This window comes from Oryctolagus cuniculus, chromosome 8, assembly GCF_051225735.1.
Source record: "Oryctolagus cuniculus isolate XC-2025 breed Fujian yellow rabbit chromosome 8, ASM5122573v1, whole genome shotgun sequence".
NCBI classification, from domain to species: Eukaryota; Metazoa; Chordata; class Mammalia; order Lagomorpha; family Leporidae; genus Oryctolagus; species Oryctolagus cuniculus.
Genome location: NC_142874.1, coordinates 48592833 through 48613041, shown reverse-complemented (window position 1 = coordinate 48613041; position 20209 = coordinate 48592833). Strand labels below are relative to the sequence as shown.

Here is a 20209-nt window from a genome sequence, read left to right as displayed (position 1 = left end):
CATCTCCTCCATGGATGGCAGGGATCCAGCAACTTGAGCCATCGCCACCGCCTCCCAGGGTCTGCATTAGCTGGAAGCTGGGGTCAGGAGCCAGAGCTAGGAATTGAACCCAGGCACTCCCATATGGGTCTTGGGCTTCTTAACCAGTAAGACTAAATGCCCACCTGGGATTGGAAGAACTGACTGAGGAATGTCAGGAAGTCCCAGCAGACTCTGGCTGCCATCAGCACTTACACATTGTTTGCCTTTTCACCCTAGATATGAGGCCTACCAGGCCAGCACATGTGATCTTACTGAACTACAAGAGACAAGGGGAAGGCTTCCTGAGTCATGTAAGAATCTTCTTACTGTCATCCGAAAGGGGAACCCTGGGGAGCCACAGGAAGTGGGCTGCCGGGTGCGTCTGCCTGCCCGTGGGTGTGAGCGTTCAGAGCTGGTATAAAAGGCTGTTCTGATTTATAATCAGATGAAAAGTAGAGCTCTTGTGAGACAAGGTACAGTCTTCCTGAAAGCCTAGAACAATTGCATAGATTTTTCCAGCTTGGGAGAAATGAACCTCAAAGAGGATTATGGGAATTGCACTGTCCAAATAATAAGCCAGTGAGATTTGGGGGTATTGTGAAAAAGGTGGGAAATGCTGAGTGTCCTTCCCTCGTGCCCAGGGTCCAGGGGCTACCGCCTCACGCGCCTGTCCTGCCACCTGCCTGCTCCCTGTTGTGGCCCTTCAGACCAGGGGTTCTCCCTGGTCTAACCAGACTTTCTCAAAGCCCACTATTTCTATCAGGATGTTCAAATGCAATTCATGGTATGTCCTAGAGTTCTGGCAGAGATTCTTACAGAATAAGTGGAAAGAAAGAATAAAAACTGGTTTTTCCATGAACCCTCCTGAGTTCAATTATTAAGAAGTTATGACTGTTTTTGCTATCCTACTTTGTTTATTAGGATATCTTTGTTAACTTTAAAAAAACTTCACTCACATTAAGTAATTATATTTGCAATACCATTGATGTGATATGCTAGCTATGTGTATGAAGGTAAAAATGCATGGAAAATGCAATGAAAAGATACATTTTGGTGCAGAAAACGTTGAAATCCACGCATGATACACATAACATGCATTTTCCATGAACTTGTTGAAGACCCCTGGTATGCCGGCTTTCAAAACCTTTTGCACTGTGATAAACTTATCTTCGAATTGTTTCTCCATGAACTTTTTGAACTCCCCTCATGTTAGAAAAAAAAAATCCTGAGCATTAAAAAAAAAGTTTTTCAAGTACCAGCTGACATAATCACAGAACCACCTGTTACAGACACATAGCACTTCGGAAATGCTGGTCCACAGCCGTGAACTTGAGAATCTGATGAATTTAGCTAATGGGACAGGGCTGGATGATCCCCCTTGGCTCCCAGACAGCTAGTCTACTTTAATGGTAACCAAAATGGTGCATTTTTCTTGAGTTTTCTGCTTGAGGACCTGGTGCATTTCAAGCACAGGAAGGCAGGGCTGTGGCAGGCTGTGGCAGGCTGTGGAGGGGTTACTCGGGGGCACTTGAAGCTGTGTGGTCCACAGCAAGTTCTGTATCTTGTGGGGGCAGCCAGAGACCTCCCTGCACCCCCGGGGCTTGGTGGCTGCTTCTAGGAAGGGGAGATGATTTCCTGAAAGTCTCGTACTGCTTGCTGGCCTCCTGGGAATGGCTTGGGAGAATCATTAACTATTGTTAAATAAATAATCCCTCCTGCTGCACAGCGCTGTGCCGCTGCCAAGCGATTCCATTGCCAATCAGTGTCTGCAGCTGTTCCAGCAAACAGCTGCCGTTCTCTGTAAGGTGCTTCCCCGGCTTCTCCCCGAGAGGGAATTCTCTGTGCACCCAGCCACCGCCGGTAAGTCAGCCATGCTGGACGATAAGTGACACTACACCCTGCTCCTGTTGTGGTGATGCAAGAAGAAACTAAACGTACCCCCACCCCGCACTGCATACCCCCCACTATTAATATTGGAGCTTATCTGAGAAAGCTTGGCCCTACAGTCCTGATTGAAAAAAAAAAATCATGATTGCTTAACTTATGAGACAAGGCAAGTCGTTGTACCTATTTTAAAAATTGCTTTATTTTCATTGCATTTGAAAGAGGGGGGGGGGAGAGGTTTTCCTGCTGGTTTACTCCCCAGATACCTAAAACAGCTGGGTCTGAACCAGGCTGAAGGCAAGAACCCGTCTAGTTGATCTCAGCACTTGAGCCATCACCTGCTGCCTGCCGGGATGCACATAAGGAAGAATGCTGACATACAGAGCAGAGGCAGGACTTGAACCCAGGCACCCTGATAAGGAAACAGGGCGACTTAACCCCTGTGCAAATACCTGCTCCGAATCTTACTATATTTTAAAGGGTGTTCTACTTGGGGGAAGGAAAATAAGTTTTGAGATAAAAAAAAACGCCCATTCCTGCGTTAGCAACAAGCAGGGATTTAATGAAACGTTTCAACCATTATTTAAGGATATTCTCACTTTGAGCAGTGTTTGCCAGGTGTCTGGTGCCTTTGGTAACGAACCTCTACATATTTACATTGTTAGGTCCTAGTCTCGGAATTCATGATGCACCACTGTGATTCTAACCTGCGTGGAAAATGAGGTTAAAAGGTGTTTGTTTTGGTGCAGAAATATGTTTTGAAATCATGTGTAGTTTTTTCCTAATACGCATTTTCCATAATTTTTTGAATGAAGCCAGAAATGCACCCTGAAGAATGTTGGGATGAAAGGAAAAGGAGGGAGGGGGTTGGAGGAGGCTCTTTGGCTACAGGAGGATTAAGGGACTGTGGGGGCTTCTGTAGTGATTCTGACAGCCTATGACACGGGAAGGTTCCAGGTGAGGTAAAAGCGGCAGGCGCCAGCCCACCTCCTGCTCACGAGTGCTGTCTGGTTTGGGACCACCTCGTTCTCATCGCGTGGGGAAAGGCGCCCTTTGTGGGTGAGCGCGCGTTCACAGGCAAGCCGTGTCTCCGCAGCTTCGCAAGCACTGGGGTTCTGGAAGTTCGACGGTGTCCTCCGAAGACTCCGAGGCCGATCAGTACTCGGATTGTGGTCGGGGAAGGCCGTTCTTGCGTTTCAGCTGAGACGCCGCGAGGCCGCAACGCAGGAGGCCCGGAGTCTGCGGGACAAGCACTGAGCGGTAAGAGGCCCCGCAGCGCGCCCGTGCCCGGCCCTTCCCTGGGCCCCGCGTGGCCCCCACCCCCAACCCACCCCCACACACTGCTTTTCTCTGTCCGTGGAGGAGGGAGACAGAGTGATCCTTAGAACTGATAAGAGCTCTCAAAAGGAAGACGTGGGGCGCAGTCACCTCCCTAGAAGTGCAGAAAAGACGCCCTGGCCTGGGGTCCCTGCGTGGGACTGAGAAGTTGCCCCTGCGTTCAGGGTCTCTCCCGCCCTGGCCTGGGGCCCCTGCCGGGGTGTGAGAAGGTGTCCCTGCGTTCAGGGTCTCTCCCGGCACCGTCCGCGCCTTGCCTGCCAGGTTCCAGCACTAGGTCTGCGACCTGCTCTGCCTGAGCCCGCAGCGGGCGCCCCCTCTTGCCTTCCTGTTATTCCGCTGCCTGCCGCTGCCAGGAGGTCCGTCTCTTCTACTTACCCCTCTTCCTATGTCCCCGGCCCTCGTGCTCCCTCCACGATCCCCCCCCCCATGGTCCTCCTCCCTCCACGATCCCCCCCCATGGTCCTCCTCCCTCCACCATCCCCCCCCACCCATGGTCCTCCTCCCTCCACCATCCCCCCATACACCTGTGGTCCTCCTCCCTCCACCATCTCCCCACACCCCTGGTCCTCCTCCCTCCACCATCTCCCCACACCCCTGGTCCTCCTCCCTCCACCATCCCCCGACACCCCTGGTCCTCCTCCCTCCACCATCCCCCCCACACCCCTGGTCCTCCTCCCTCCACCATCCCCCACACCCATGGTCCTCCTCCCTCCACCATCTCCCCACACCCCTGGTCCTCCTCCCTCCACCATCCCCCACACCCGTGGTCCTCCTCCCTCCACCATCCCCCCACACCCCTGGTCCTCCTCCCTCCACCATCTCCCCACACCCATGGTCCTCCTCCCTCCACCATCTCCCCACACCCATGGTCCTCCTCCCTCCACCATCCCCCACACCCCTGGTCCTCCTCCCTCCACCACCCCCCCACACCGCCTCCTCCACACCACGGTTGTCCTCCTCTCGTAAGCCCACAGCCCTCCCCCCTCTGTGGTCCTCTTCCTCCTCCCCAGCACCCTAGCCCTTCTTCCGCCAGGATCTGCCTCCTTCCTTCACCGTGCCCCTCCCAGCAGCCACAGGACAGCTCCTGGCCTCCTCCTACACCTTCCCGTTAGGCGATCCTCCTCCCCTGCACGCCCCGGGGCCTCCCCTCGGCCCCCGACCCGCCTTCTCCCTGCCCCGGATCGTGCCGCCCACACGGCCCGGCCCGCCTCCTTCTCCTCCCCCAGCGGTGCGTGGCGAGCTGGCGGGAGGCCCCGGCACCGCCTCACCAGGCGCGCGGGGAGAAGCCCCCCGCCGCTGCCGCCCAGGGCCGCAGAGGGCCACAACTACTGCGGCGTCGTGGGGAGGCCCGGGCCGGGGTAGGACAGGGGCAGCCTCCCAGCCCTGCCCGCGGCCCAGGCCCGCCCTCACGCCCCGCTCCCCTTAAGCCCGGTTTCCCGAGACTGCCAGGGTGGAAAGCTCCTTGCAAGTTGCCTCTCCCCCCTCCCCACCCCCAGACTCCTAGTGGGTATTTTTGGCCTTTAGTCCAGGTTGGGCTAAATGCGTTCCAGGGGAGCCATCTGGGCTGATTCCCGGGAACCTTTCCTATGGTTTCCATTAAACTCGCCAAAACCGTGCATTGGAAACGCAGCCCTGGAGCCACTCAGGAACCTCCAGGATTTTTGCCCTGGCAGCTTCACTGGAGAATCTCAGGCAGAGGGAGGCAGAGGCCTTTGCTGGAGCTCGCAGCCCCGTGTCTGGGACCTAGAAACCCTGGGCCTGTGCTGTGGTCACTACTCTTACTACAAGGAAATACAGCTCTCCATCGTCGGACTGGCCACCAGGCATTCACTCAGTACTTTTTAAAAAACTGGATGCAAAGCCTAGCTTATAAGAATTCTGTTTTATTTTATTTTTTAAAATATTTATTTGAAGGCCGGCGCCGCGGCTCACTAGGCTAATCCTCCGCCTTGCGGCGCCGGCACACCGGGTTCTAGTCCCGGTCGGGGCGCCGGATTCTGTCCCGGTTGCCCCTCTTCCAGGCCAGCTCTCTGCTGTGGCCAGGGAGTGCAGTGGAGGATGGCCCAGGTGCTTGGGCCCTGCACCCCATGGGAGACCAGGAAAAGCACCTGGCTCCTGGCTCCTGCCATCGGATCAGCGCGGTGCGCCGGCCACAGCGCGCCGGCCGTGGCGGCCATTGGAGGGTGAACCAACGGCAAAAAGGAAGACCTTTCTCTCTGTCTCTCTCTCTCACTGTCCACTCTGCCTGTCAAAAAAAAAAATAAATAAATAAATAAATTAAAAAAAAAAATATTTATTTGAGAGGCAGTGTTAACAGTGAGAGGGAGAGGCAGAGAAAGGTCTTCCATCTGCTGGTCCACTCCCCAAATGGCCACAGCAGCCAGAGCTGGGCCCATCTGAAGCCAGGAGCTTCTTCAGGGTCTTCTACACGGGTGTAGGGGCCCAAGCGCCTGGGCCAGCCTCAGCTGCTTTCCCAGGTGCATTAGCAGGGAGCTGGATTGGAAGTGGAGCAGCTGGTACTCCCAACTGGAGCCCATATGGGATGATGACACTGCAGGCAGAAGCTTAACCTTCTACACCACAGAGCCGGCTCCGTTCTGATCTTAAACACCAATGTCAAGGCCTCACAGAGGAGTTTACAAAAATAACCTGGCCGCGGAAATTCCATTTGACGGTAACCTGGGAATGGGTGGGTCTGTGTCACCTCCTTCCCTGGCCCCCATTCCTCTCTCCTGGAAGGGCAGGAAACATGTTAACTTGTGGAAAGTCGTGCCTCACATGGGAGTTAGGGTTTGCCATCCCAGAAAGAGGGAACAGGCCGATTCCTACAATCATGGACGTCACAACACGATGTTCCTCAGTGTTCACCAGACACCAGGCTGTGACTCACTGAGGAGACTCGGGAGGAGGGGGCGGGCACTGCGGCCCAGAGGTTGAGCCACGTAGAACTTCCACGTCCCGCGTCGGAAGGCCTAGGATCCTGTCCCACTTCTGCTAATGAGCGACCTGGGAAGCAGCAGGTGATGGTTCAAGTACTTGGGACCCTGCACCCACGTGGGAGCCCCAGATGAAGATCCTGGCCTGGCCCAGACCCAGCTGTCCAACTGTGTGGGCGTTTGGGAAGAAAACCATCAGATGGAAGATCTCTCTCTCTCTCTCTCTCTCTCTCTCTCTCTCTCTCTCTCTCTCTCCCCCTCTCCCCCTCCCTCTCTGCCTTACAAATCAATAAGCATCCAACAGCAACAACACAGGTGGCTGGCTTGGGGAAGGTGGCGTGGTGTATGAGTGAAGCACTGATTCTCCCAGTACTGTGGCCTAGTGGGAGGCAGGAGGGTGGGAGGAGAGCCGGTCAGCCGCTGCGTTCTCGTACACGGGGGTGTGTGTGTGTGGGGGGGGGGCTTGGGCAGCAGGCCCCTTGCTCTCCGCCTTTCACCTGCAGTGCAGTCTCTGCTCCACATCTCGCCTCTCTGGGGAGGTACAGCCTTTCCCTGCCTTCCCCAGACTTGGGTTTTTCTCCTTTCTCTCCCTCGTCTTTCCTTTCTGTCCCCTCACCCCCACCCTGACCGTGCGGTTTTATTTGGGTTTTTAAAATGAAACCAGGTGCTGCCTAAAACAAAAGCAAAGGAAGAACAAGGAAAGACTACCCAATGCCCAAGGAATGCGCTGCGTTTTATGACTCAGGCTGTCCTGGCAGAGCACCGCGACTGACACAGAGAGGTGGGTGGCCGGGAGCACGGACCATACATGGCCGCCCTGGCCTCCCCAGATAGGCACGGTCAAGGCAGCCTGTGACTCATTTCACAACACCAGAGCCTCTTGTTCTTTGTGGAACGAGACTTCCCGGAGGCTAGAGTCAAATGATCACCAGCTCTCCCCGCCGGGGCTGTCTTGGTCTGCTGGAGCAGGGGCCACCCTGAGGTTTGGAGGGGAGCGGAGCCCAGGCAGGAGGCCATCGCTGGGAAAGGAGCAGGCTTGGACTTGGGCAAGGGCGTTGGTGCATATAAGAGATGAATAACATGTAAGCTGCAAAGTGACAGGAAAATTAACGTGTATTGTAGTGGAGACAATGGTTTGAGAGTCCCAGGTGGCACACTGCTGCAGTGACTGGGAGGAGGGGTGGGCGGGGGAGGTCCCAGGAACCAGAGGGGGCTGTCCTTTGCAGCAGTGTAGTGCTGGGGCAGGGTGGGGGTGAGGGTGGGGGTGGGGTGTCTAGTGTGCCATTCCTAATGCAATCAGAGGGAGTAACCAATGGCAAGAGGGGTGGACTTTGCATAAGCCCCAGAGAGACACCAGGCACACATCCCCACATTCTGGGAATTCTTTTCAAATGAGCAGGGTAATGGGGGGAGGTGTACATTTTTCCTGTTACTAAGAGACAGGCCCAGAAAGCTGAGCGCTAAGGAGAATGTCTCCTTCTCTTCCTCCTCTCCCCCAGCCAAGGGGTGGTGGGAGGGCTCTGATCTTGGGTGACAAGGATGTGCTTTTGCTCCCTTCATTCTGCAGGCCTGGGTTAAGGGACTGATGGTGTTCCTCCTCCTGTCCCCACCCACCTCCACCAGAGGAGGCTGTCACTTTTCAGATGAGAATGATCCTTGACTGGCTTAAACGAGATCTCCATGTAGAGCAGCCACATGGCATCACGGCTGGTTTTTCCTTTTCCTCTCTCTCTCTTTTTTTTGTTTTCCTTTCCACGAGATGCACTTGAAAAGCTATGGTGACGTTTTCATAATTGCAGGAAAAGCTCCGCATAACTTTTTCATTAGCATCTACTTACCTGGAAAAAGAGAGTCTTTTAAGGATGGTGACTTCATAAATATTTATAGAGTGAACAGGCGTCACCCTGGTGCTGCGTGAGAGAGAATGGGCTCATTCAGTTTTATTTATGATGTGACGCTTGGGTGAGTGACATCCGTCACCTGGGTCGGTCCTACGCTCCGTTCCACTGCAGCTTGTTTATGGAGTGATTATGCTGGCAAATATTTGCTATATTTAGGCCCTCTCCTCTCCAAACTCCTTTGAGTCCCTTCAGGTCCCCAAATCAGTAAAAAGCGAAGCATATGGTCTCAGGAAGATTTGAACCCTAATGACAAGGCACAGGGGCTTAAACAAATGCCGTGGAAGCGTTTGGTGAGCCAGGAGGCAATTAGAGCGGGGTTGCTGACTCTGTTGCAGCACTCAGACACTAAGGAGGTTTTCTTGGGCCTCTGTGTAGCAGGTGAGGTGCTCAGCTGGGCTTGAAAGGTTTTGACAGGTGACAAGTGCAGCTTCGGGTGGTGAGTGAAGGATGCTTATGAAACGCTTCCTTCCCAGGGAGCTTTCTCTGCAGAGGATCTCACAGGCTCTGAGATCTCTCACTGTATGCCCAGGACTTGGGGAGGTGGGGGGGCGGAGCTCCAGGACCTCCACTGGGTCAAGGTCTCTGGTGTGACCTGGGTCCTTCCCCTCTCCCAGCCACACCTGGTCCCTGGCTGGGGCAGCAGGTGCCCTCCGCCAGCTGGTTAGGGAGGTGCACATGCCCTGACCCAGGCATTTCAGGCTGGCCTTCGGCCTGTTAGGACTCAGTATTTACCTCTGATCGACTTGACTACCTATTGTTTATGCTGGGAAGGACCAGGTCTTGGCACAGGGGCCTGCAGCATTGCCAGCATTTTATTTTTAGAGACAGGAAAATGTCTGCTTTTTGGCAGCTGCTGTTTTTCTGGCACACACTAGGGATGGCGTAAAAAAGTTCAAGTGAGAGATTCCAAGCCCTAAATTCATGGCATATGACATAGGCAGCAGCAGTATGAGCCTCGCAACAGGAGCCTTTGTGGAGCCCAAGATCTTTCATCCGAGGGCCTCCTGGGCAGAGCAGGAGCCCTGCTGCTGTCCCCTGGCAGTGAGAGTGCCCTTGCCCATAAACCACAAAGCCTGGACATCTCATGAAACCCTTCTGAGCTCATCAGCCAGTCTGGAGTATCATTGTTCTCACCTCCCCTGTTCTCGTCCACCATAGTCTAGTCCGGTATGATAGGGAGAATAAGAACAAGAGCCAGTGTTGCTCTACTAAATTTCAGGTCTGTCAACTCTTCTCAGATCCAGAGGTGTCGTCACCATGACTGTAGAAGGCTGCCAGTGTCCATGGCACAAGGGATCACTAAACTCAGCAACTGTGTTTCCAAGTTTGGCTGGAGTTCATATTTTCCTAACATGGTTCCCTCTTAAAAGCATATTTTGTAGGTCCTGTGGTTCTGGCAACTGGCAATCTATCTGAAAGCATTTTGTGAAAAGCGTTTCCTAGTGACATACAAGGGATCTTCAGAAACTTCATGGAGCATATGGTTTATGAAAAAACTATCCATTGAATTTCATATTCTTTTTTGTACCAAAACAAACTTGTCTTTTAATTCCATTTTCCATGAACCTTTTGAAATCTCCTTATATCATGCAAAGGTAGAATAGAAAGGAAATAAATAATTAAGTTGTGTTTTCTACCTTCCTTTCTTCCCAACCTTTGAAAAAAGATCACTTTCTCATAACAAAAATAAACATGAATATATTCATACACTCTCCTTGACCACTTACAGTCCTCGCTTATAGCCGAAGACTACCTTTTAGATTCAGTTTTCTAATTGCTGGAGTACATCCTGTGATAGGTTTTCTTTTGTCATCTTCTCTGTCAGAGAGTGAGTCATGCATTTTTCTGAGGGCCTGTGTGTCTGAGAATTTATTCTGACCTCTGAATGTTCATCTGGCTTGTTAGAGAACTCTGAGTACAGGTGTATTTTTCCTGATCATTTCTAAGCTGAAACGGCTGCTGTTGACGAGCAGTCTCCTATAGATCTGAATCTTTCTCCTTGGTGGGAAGTTGCTCTCTATCCTGTTAATACCTTGTAGGATTGTCTTAGTTCTATTTTGATATCACTGTGTGTGACTTTATTTGTAAAGGGAAGGAAAGGCACTTTCCACCTGAAGATTCAGGTCTTTCTTTAGTTCTAGGATGTGGGGTGGGGAAGAAGAAATGAGAAAGGTTAAATTGATCCATAAAATCAAGTACAGAGGGAGAGAGGGAAGGGCCTGTGTGGCCCAAGTTCTGGAGGGGGTTTTAAGAGGCTATAGAAAAAGAGAGAGAAGTAAGGCTTGGAGAGATTCGTTGCTGGTTAAGGAAAACAGGTAAAGCAGACTTTTAAGATCTTAAAAATATACTCCTCTCTTTGCTGCTTCATGGAAAATCTAAGACTCAAGTTGCTGTTAATTGTATTTTTTCTGTGGGAGTATTGTCTATGTGATTTGATGCTGAGGCCTAACCACAAGACTGCCATGGGTTACAATGAGTTACATAAATAATTCTTGCTGATTAACCAAAAATCTCTCTCTGGCTCTCTCTCTTTTTTGCATATCCAAGCCATAATTTCTTCTTCGGTAGAATGAGAAGTGGAACTGGATGCCCTGACATCCCACTTGTTTCTCTGTAACTCTTTCCCTGTATGTCGTTCGTGTATCATCTCCTGCCTATAAGTTCTCTTCAGCGGCTGGTAGCTTCTGAGAAGCACAGACAAATACTTTGTTCCCTTATTTAGTGATCTCACTTGTCGTAAATGAGCTATTATGAAGAGATATAGATTTGGACAGAAAAGGCAGCACAGTGACCAAGACTCCAGCACAACAGGACTTTTAGCTTGGGGTCTGACCCGTGCAACTCTGCCCAGCTGCCCAGTTCACTACTCTAGGCTGAGGAGGTTGTCCCACTGATTGTGTAGGTCCGTGCATTGCGGCTGATGTGGCACAGAGGGGCAAGGTTTGAGAAGGGCTCACACTCAAGCTGGTATTCAGCCTACACTAGCACCCTGAACAAGACGCAAACCAACATTAAATTAGGCTCTTTCACTCTCTTCCTGAACCCTTGTCATTGACTTGGATCTTATTTTATAGTATGTGTATATTGCCTTTTTAAAAAAGATTTATTTATTTATTTGAAAGAGTAACAGAGAGAGAGAGAGAGAGAGAGAGAGGTCTTCCATCTGATGATTCACTCCTTAATTGACCGCGACGGGCTGGAGCTGTGCCGATCCGAAGCCAGGAACCAGGAGCTTCTTCCAGGTCTCCTGTGTGGGTGCAGGGGACCAAGGACCTGGGCCGTCTTCTACTGCTTTCCCAGGCCATGGCAGAGAGCTGGATCAGAAGAGGAGCAGCCAAGACTAGAACCGGTGCCCATATGGGATGCCGGTGCTTCAGGCCAGGGCGTTAACCCGCTGCACCACAGCGCTGGCCCCTGCATATTGCCTTTTAAAAAGAGCTAAAAACACTTGTTAAACTTCTAAACAAGTAAGGAATATAGGAAAACCATTGAGCGCCCAAATTCTCCTCTGAGCACCCAAATTCTCCTCGCTTTGGATTGCATGAAGGTGTTTTATTCCACGTCGCACATTTCATTTCATGTCTAACATGAAAATGTTCCATAGGATGAGACAGAACACAGATTCAGCCCATGTCATGAGTTACTCTTCTGATGGAAAGGGAACTGGCGACTGAGTAGCTCCAGGCCCAAGACCCCTGACACAGTCTGAGCTCTCAGCTGTCAGATGCTGCCATTCGCACTAGAATTCAAGACAGGGGTTCCCTCGGTCTGGGTGAGCAGGGATGCCTGTGTCCTACTAACACAGTCCTCTCCTGGGACCCTTTTCAGATGAGTCCATACATAGTGATGACACCATGCTGGGTGGCTGTCCGATGGCTTCAGGTAGAGCCAGGAAGGGAGTGAGGTCTCAAGAAGTGCCAAGGCTGTAAAGGTCACGTTCTGCTGACCTCACCAGCAGCCAACCTTGCAGTTCTAGACTGCAAGTTTTCCCTGTTCTGTCCACCCCCAGGGAGGGGAAAATGCTATCCATATCATAGTTATCTCTCATTTCTGCAATGAGGTTTTCCTAAGTATGTTCTATGAAAAAGCAGCTTGCATTCGCTCTCTAACTTCCGGATGCTGTAGTTGTCATTTTGGGTTCCTCGGTAATTAATTGTAGCTCCCGCTCATCCAGTTGCCTACCCGCCCCTTCGTCTTCTCTCCAGCCTGCATGTTGAACAATCAATGCCTTCTACTTTGGTGCGTGAATCCCCTTCTGAAACTCGGTGCCCAGGCAATGGACTCACGTCTTATTGAGGGATTCTAAAATACCGACCACCTCTTGTTTTTGGACTTCTAGGTTTTCATAAAGCAGCATTTGTAAGCCCAGACCCGCCTCTGGACGATATGTGACAAGTTCCCAGCGGTTGCCATTACCGCGAGGTGCTCCCCTCAGCACCCTGGAGTTGTCGCTTCCTGTGTTTGCCGCCTTGGTGGACGAGCCCACCACGGTGACACACACTGTGCTTCTCGGAGTGCGGGCTGCGAGGCTCTGCCAGATGGTCCCCTTCAGAGCGAATGCTTTCAGTGTGGTAATGTTTGTATTTGTGTGTCTGGCATGAATTAATAATTTTCTCATGGTATTGAATAAAACCCAGCTTATTTAATTTATATCGCATAAACCCGGTTCCTTTCTTCCCCTTCTGTCTGTTGAGGGTGATTTTATTCCTGCTGGCGATGCAGCAGCAAGAGCAGGCAGCGGGACTGTGCTGTTGCCGACTCTCCAGCTGCAGGACTGGAGATCCAATCCTTCCCCATCCGGGTTAGGTCTGCAGCACTCAGCAGGCTGAGCTGGCCCTTGAGGTGCCTCCTGGTGGCCCACGTACCAGAGTGCCAGGTTGAGTCCTGGCTGCTCCCCTCCGGATCCGGCTTGCTGCTCGTGTGCCTCACAAGGCAGCTGGTGACAGCCCTGCTGCCCGCATGGGAGACCTGGACTCAGTTCCTGCCTTCTCTGGCTGTGGCCTGGCCCAGCCCTGGCTATTGCAGATGTTTGGGAAGTGAACCAGCAGGTGGAAGATCTCTCTCTCTCTCTGTCTCTCTCTGTTTCTCTCTCTCTCTCTTCTCTGTCTCTCTGCTTTTCAAATAAATAAATAATTCTTAAAAAACAAAAAAGAAAGTGACAGGACAACGTGAGACCTGGGCTTTAAGGTAAACGACCACTTTTAAGCTGCAAGGTTTACCTCCTAGCTCTAACCTTTCGGTATTGACTCAGACTGGGCTGGCTGGCCACATTCGTCTTTTTATTTTAAACCTTCCAAGCCTTCTCCCCCCACCCAGATGGGAATCCTTGTTTTATAATTCTGGCAGCAGCAGAAGGGTGAGGGGTTGGGCGAGTCCGACTTTCCATCCTTCGGCTTCGTGTTTTGTGCTTGTCCAGACTTTGTATTTAGCGGGAGTGGTATTGAGTGTTGTACACGTAGCCTCTGTTTCCTGTGGATGCCTTTTGTCCTGGCCAGCAGCCACAGCAGGATGGCGTGGAGCCGGTCCGCGTGCACTTTGGAGGATGAGTTGACACCAAGAAGAAAGGGAAAGCTGGTTTGGGGTGTGGCTGGGGAGGAGGACACCAGCTGTGTACATGGATGGGGTAGGGACTGGGAGAAAGTGAGAGTTCCCAGGGTGGACATGGAAGACTTGGCATCTCTGGGGAAGAGCTAGGTATGCATGAACCTCCTTTCACTACTAACTTTAGGATAGGAAGAGACACCTGTCCCGGCCACCAGCTCCTCACCCCGGAGTCATTCTTTAACTCGTTAGAATTCGGTTTCCATTCCACCAAGATGGCATCCTTAAAGATCGCCAAGGACCGTCAAAGTGCTAAAGGCTATGGGATTCAACCTCACCCTACTCAAACTTCTGTACAGTTTTACATGCCATTCTCTCCATCAGCCTTTTTTTTTTTTTTTTTTTGAAAGGCAGAGTGGACAGTGAGAGAGAGAGAGAGAGAGAGAGAGAGAGAAAGGTCTTCCTTTGCCGTTGGTTCACCCTCCAATGGCTGCCGCGGCCGGCGTGCTGCGGCCGGCGCACCGCGCTGATCCGATGTCAAGAGCCAGGTACTTCTCCTGGTCTCCCATGGGGTGCAGGGCCCAAGCACTTGGGCCATCCTCCACTGCCTTCCCGGGCCACAGCAGAGAGCTGACCTGGAAGAGGGGCAACCGGGACAGAATCCGGCGCCCCAACCGGGACTAGAACCTAGTGTGCCGGCGCCGCAAGGCAGAGGATTAGCCTAGTGAGCCATGGCGCCGGCCTCCATCAGCTTTTCTGATGACACATTTCTCCTCCTTCTCTGGTGTTTCCACCGCCTCCGCCTCCTCCACCCTGTCTGTGCCCCCAGCCTCCACTGGCGTTGGCATCTCCCACAGTTGGGTTTCTGGCACATTTATTGCTGTTGCTGCCATGGCGTCATCACCTCCCCTGCTGTCTTCAGACATCCTGGCCACATCTACAAGTCTGATCGTGGACTTTCTTCTGAGCTCCATCCTCTCTACATGGGAAAGTCCCATTCCATGCACAGGGCTGGACCTAGCGAGGATGCCGCATTCCAGGATTGAAGAAGGGAAAAGACAGGACAGAGGCATGGGATATTTGTCAGAGAAGAGTAACAGGACTCTGTGATGGATTTGCTGTCCTAAGGGAGGGAGGAAGAAAAGGAGGGAGGAGGTAAAAGGGCAAAGCTGATTCCAAGTTTTGTAGCTTGGGAACTGGGAAGACGAGACCCCACCCCTGGTGGGCCAGAGAGGGAAGACGATGACTGGTTCAGTTTAGGATGATCTGAATACACCTCATTTCTCTGCCTTTTCTGCCTCTTGAGTCTTTCTGTCTTAGGGTTGCTACAATTATCTTCCTAAAACACACATCTAATCCTGCCGTTCTCCTCCAATTTTGTGTTGTTCTCAGTAACCACAGAGTTGTTTCAGTAGAGACAGAGTGGGACTCAGCCTCCCTGACAAGCCCTATGCAAGCTGGCTTTGTTTGGTTTCACTGGAATCTTCCAGCATGACAGAATCCACCATGGCACTTCTCACCTTCTTGCCTTTGCTCAAGCTGTTCTTGCAATCTGGAGTGCCCTCCCCACTTTCCCTGCCTGCAGAAATCCTACTCAGTCTTTAGATTGCAGATTGCACACGATGTCCTCCATAAAGCCTCCTCCTTTTCCCCCCGTTAGCACTAGGAGCCACCTATTCGGTATCTCTCCAGCAGTTTGTGTGTGCCTCTCTGGTGTTATAGTGCATTTGCTCAAACACACGTCTTCCGATGGTTGGTAGACTCCTTAAAGCTAGAGGAACTAGCTCATCTGTCTCCCTTCCTTTACTAGCTGCTAGCGACTGACTCTCCATGGATTTGTTGCTCATTAAATAATAAATGAAAAGAAGAGGGAGACATTGGTAGGAGGGACATCTGAGGAAGAGAAATAGATAGACTTGGACTCATTCTGTAGTATTGTTCAGCTGGGATGGGAACTTCATGTTGTGAACAACAGGTGTGGAGAGTAACGATGGTGGAGGCATTGGATTATGGGTAATGTTAGGGGCTCATCGTTAGACACAGAATCCTGTAACACAGAACCATGCATGTACACGTTTAGCCTCTCATCCACAGGCAGTAAGCCGAACTGAAAAGTCCTTCCTCAGCGGGAAATTATTATTCTGTCCATTTAAAAAGATACACAGCCTCTTCGTGTAACCAAGACTCCTGCATATTTGGCTCTTGCTGCTGCTATGTCCATTGTCTGATGCCATAAAGAGACGGGACCTTGACGGAGGGTGCAGCGATGACCCGTTGCTATGCCTGTTTATTCATTGTACAAAAGTTGGGCAAGGAGGTATGCTGATAAATGAGATTTCTTTGACCCTTAATTATTCCTTTCACATGTTAGACTCTTTCATCAACCTGTTTTTATTTTCAGCAGCACAAAGGAACAACGGAAAAATAGTCTTTTCAAACAAATCTTAGAATAAGAACACTGACCGTCTCCCTTCTGAGTGCTTGGACACAGACATAGCTATTACATTACACCTGTGTCGTGCGTGAGTGCTGCACATCTTCCTATGTATGCTCTGTGTGTGTATGGAGTCCGCCATCAGGCTGTGCTTGTTCTAATCTTCCACTAGGGAAAGAACTGCTTGTCATGTATTAGAAATGGAAGGAAACAGCGAAGACCCTAATTCTGAATATTTTAAGATTTGATGAACTATTCCCTCTGAGTGCAGCTACTCTGTTCTGCCTCAGGTTCCTAGGGAAGTTACACGCACAGAGAAAATGCCCGGAAGACAGAATCTTACTTCTAGCTGGGTTGTCACTCCCAACCCATTTGTTGGATCTCCGTTTGTGGTAAGTTGGGACAGTTAGTTTGGGTTTTAAGGCTGGCTCCAGAGGCCTGGGTAGACTTTTTTTTTTTTTTTTTTTTAAGGTTTATTTATTTATTTGAAAGACAGAATGACAGAGAGAGAGGGAGATCAAGAGAGAAAGAGATCTTTGATCTGCTGGGTCACTTACCAAATGACTGCAGCAGCTGGGGCTGGGCCAGGCCAAAGCCAGGAGCCTGGAGCTCCATCCGGGTCTCTCCCATGGGTGCCAGGGACTCCAGTACTGGGCCACCTTCTGCTGCTTTGGTAGGCTCAGTAGTAGAGAGCAGTATCGGAAGCAGAGTAGCCGGCACTCGATGGGCGCTTTGCTGCAGAATCAGGCATCCCAGGTGCACCCCAAGCCGGCACCTGGACTGGGTAATTTTGGGGACTCATGCACCTTTCCCAGGTCAGGGTGGCTCTTCAGGGTGGGAGGCATCGCATATGCGTGTCAAGTGCCTTCTCCCTAATGGAGTGCTGGAGAGCACCGTCCTGTTAGAGAACTCCAATGAGAAGGGGCTCTAATGAGAGCCTGCGTGTGGTGAGAGCCTTTGCCGGTTGCTCCTGCGCCAACATCTCCGGGCCTGAGCATCGTGACCCAAGGCTGACCTTGACTGCCCATCCATCGGTCCTTCTCCGGAGCGGGGAGCAAGGGGTTTTGAGCTAAGGCAGCAGGTTGGATGTGTGGCTGGGCAGCCAACACTGATCTAGAGGCCAATGTGATGGCCACATTCATGCAAAGTGAGGCCATTTTATCGGATGCTTCTTGTTCCTCACATCACAAGGTCGCCTTTTTGCTCCATGTGCGGCCAGTGGGAACACCTCCCTTTGGCTTTGCCATGAAGCTCTTGCCGTCGGTCCCAGGTCATCTTTGCCACCTCTGTGGCTGCCTGTGGGACCTACTCAGTCCTCCTGTTTAGGGGCAAACCTGGCTGTGCCCCTGGATTCACCTCCTCGGGGGCTACTCTCAGCTTTCCTCCTCCTATCCGCGGAGCTGTCATGTCTGAGAAACACTCACACAGCGCCGCACGAGAGTCCTAAGGGACTGCATCCCAGTTGTCCCCAGGAATAAGCAGCGCGGCCGTGCGCTCTGGGATGAGCGCTCCCTTCCTCACCGCCTCCCTCTCACTTTCGTTCTTGGAATTGCTTCCCCCAAAATGGTGAGACTCAAGCCTTTTGTCAGGGCTTGCTCTTTTGGTGAACAGAGAAAGTAGATAGATGGATACAGATGGACAGATGGAGAGATGATAGACAGATGGAGGTGAGCAGATACAGGATGGATGATCTTTGCCATCTGAAAATGCCAGTCAGACTCATTGCACAGAGACTCTCCCGACAGGCATTCTTATTTGAAATGGGACACAGGTGACATGGCTTGGCGATCTTCACAGCACGCACTGTGAAGCTGTGGTCAGCTACCTAGGAAATGCATCTCGCTACCTGGAAGTCCTCGAGCTTGGACGAGCCTCACCTTTCTGGGCTGATCTGGGTGGAGCCCTGCAGTCTGGCTCAAGGATGGCTGGGTGACTCCTTGGTCCTCGCCCAGCGCATGCTCTCTCCCTGCTTGTCTGACGGTGGGGGCAGTGAGTTACTTCCCCATGTCTCTGCAGACATGGGGAGCCTTCCCACCCGAGGGAAGTGCCTGGGAGCTCGCTTTCATAATGCATTTAGAGTTCCTGGGGTGAAAGTCTTTGTAAAATGAGATGGAATATAAGAATATTTAGTATATTCTTTCATTGTGCTAAAACTCAGACACCATTCATTGTACTCATTAAAAGGAGCCATCCACTTTTCTACAGCAAACATTTGAAAGTGGCGGCCTGAGAGTTGAGCAGACCCCTGGGGGAGGCTGGAAGCAGTTGGGTGGGGGCACACAGAGTTGGACAGAGGGAGTGGGCGGGGCTGAACCTCTGAACCCTCCTCTGGCTAACCTCTAACTCATCTAACCAGATTAAGTACCCACAATCTGGTAAATTATGTTTAAACCCCCCTCAAAATGTCTGCAGGCAATCCAAACTTGGTGATTTGCCTTTAATCAGAAGACAAACATTTGAAGTGGGCAGGAAAAAAAAATGTTTTCAGTTGTTTTCTTTTCTCCCCTGAGAAAACACGGAGGGGCCCTCTCGGCGATCATGTCTGTAGGAGGAAGCTTGGCTCTTTGTTCTTTAGAACGAGTCACGGCTCTGTGTTAGAGAGGAAGGGATCTTCGAGATCATCCAGCTAGACCTCTCTTTGTACAGGATGCTCAGTAAATGGTTTGTCATCATCACATCCCTGGTTCATGTCTGGGCTAGGCTTCAAGTTCAAGTGGTCAGCTCTGTGGTGATGTCCCTCAGGAACGAAAGCCATTCTATGAGATCCAGATATTCTCACTAAATAGGGTAGAAAACCACTGGTAGGGGCTAGAGGAGGGGAATGAATAAATTTTATAGTCTCAGTTGAGTTTGGTTCTCTGCTTCAGATCTGCCTGTTTGGGAAACCTAGAACTCATTAAATGATCCATACCTTACTGGAACGAAAGGGATTTCCTTTCTAAGAGGCTATGGCAGTTGGCTTTCCTTTTCTCTTTGGTAATACCTACCAGTGTGAGCAGGATTTGCATTTTCTTGTTTTACAGATCCAACTCTCAAGGAAGAACTGTGAATGAGAAATCTACTTCATAAAGAAGAACAGGTGTTGATGAATAACCTGGACAGGGGTAGAACGGGGGTCTTGGACCGCATTTCACTCATCTCCGGGGCTTTTTTTTACGGACATTTGCCTTAGTAAATCATAGCTGTTCACAAAATAAACTCCATTTTGTATGAGACTCCTCTGTTCTGGGCAAACACTGTAGGTAAGAATGCTGCCTGCACCACCTGGAATATTTGTGATTTCCGGCTCCTTGGGGCTGCAATCCGAGCCTTCCAGGGTACCCTCTTACCTGGTGATCTTGCTCTCAGGTTCCAAGCTGTTGCTGGGAGGGAGCCCAGTTGTACGTTCTGGGTCTTCCGGAGGCACGGATGGAATCCCTCGCCGCTGTCGCCTTGCCTCCCTCTCTACCCCCACCACACCTGGAGCCCCTCCTGGCGCTCTCGCTGGGGTGATTTTACACCTGTTTTTTGGCAACTGCTGAGGTGCACCTTCCCCTTATTGCCAGCTGCCCGTGACCTCTGGTAGGCAAGAGATCCTATGTGGTGCTCTTGACCATGGGTGAGGAGCTAGAGGTGCTCAACCACAAGCCTTGGGGCTTCTCCTGGCTTCCTGGGGGCCAGGGCTGGGGCTGTGTTAAACGCGCAGGCTTAGTTTGTGGATGGCCACAAAGTGAACAGTCAGCCACAGACACGTTATAGAAGACAAGGCCTTGGGTGTCTGCTTAAAATCTATTTCTGTAGCATGACAGTGGGAAAAGTGTCTGTGTTCTTGGATTTAAATGCAAACAAAGGCCAGATGACTGGCCAGCTTAGAGATGCCCGGATCCCATGCTGTAGAGATGGGAGGGGCCGTCTGTCCTGTCGTGAGCAGCTCTGCTCCCAGACCCATCCTCAGACGTCACTGGGAGCCCATTTCAGGGGAGAAGATGACCAGGCTGAGGGCGATGTTCTTTATATCGCTACCTGCAGGGAGAACAGGAGGTAGCGGCGCAGTCTAAGGCCAAACAAGAGAAGCCACTCGTGCCTCCGGTGCAGGCAACAATCAAAGCAGTCGGGTATATTTTATTACTCTCACTAAATATCAGTCACCTCGACACAAAATTGGTACTTGACTC

The 20209-nt window shown here is 51.4% G+C and overlaps 1 protein-coding gene across 17 annotated transcripts in view; it reads left to right on the top strand.

The window, feature by feature from the left end:
• C8H4orf51 (chromosome 8 C4orf51 homolog) overlaps positions 1 to 19270 on the top strand; it is a 71896-nt gene extending 52626 nt beyond the window's left edge. For 3 of the 17 annotated variants that reach the window (XM_089302426.1, XM_089302428.1, XM_089302412.1), the window contains 3 exons: positions 259 to 332; positions 3002 to 3165; positions 19079 to 19270. In XM_089302426.1, the coding sequence (XP_089158552.1) occupies positions 259 to 332; positions 3002 to 3109 (182 nt within the window). In that variant the 3' untranslated portion in view covers positions 3110 to 3165; positions 19079 to 19270. Of the gene's footprint in view, positions 1 to 258; positions 333 to 662; positions 1882 to 3001; positions 3166 to 6843; positions 6961 to 12419; positions 12652 to 16345; positions 16448 to 19078 lie in introns of those variants that run through there. The other 14 variants (XM_089302425.1, XM_089302411.1, XM_051820045.3 and 11 more) reach the window with 11 other exon arrangements.
• Positions 19271 to 20209: the final 939 nt, after the last annotated feature.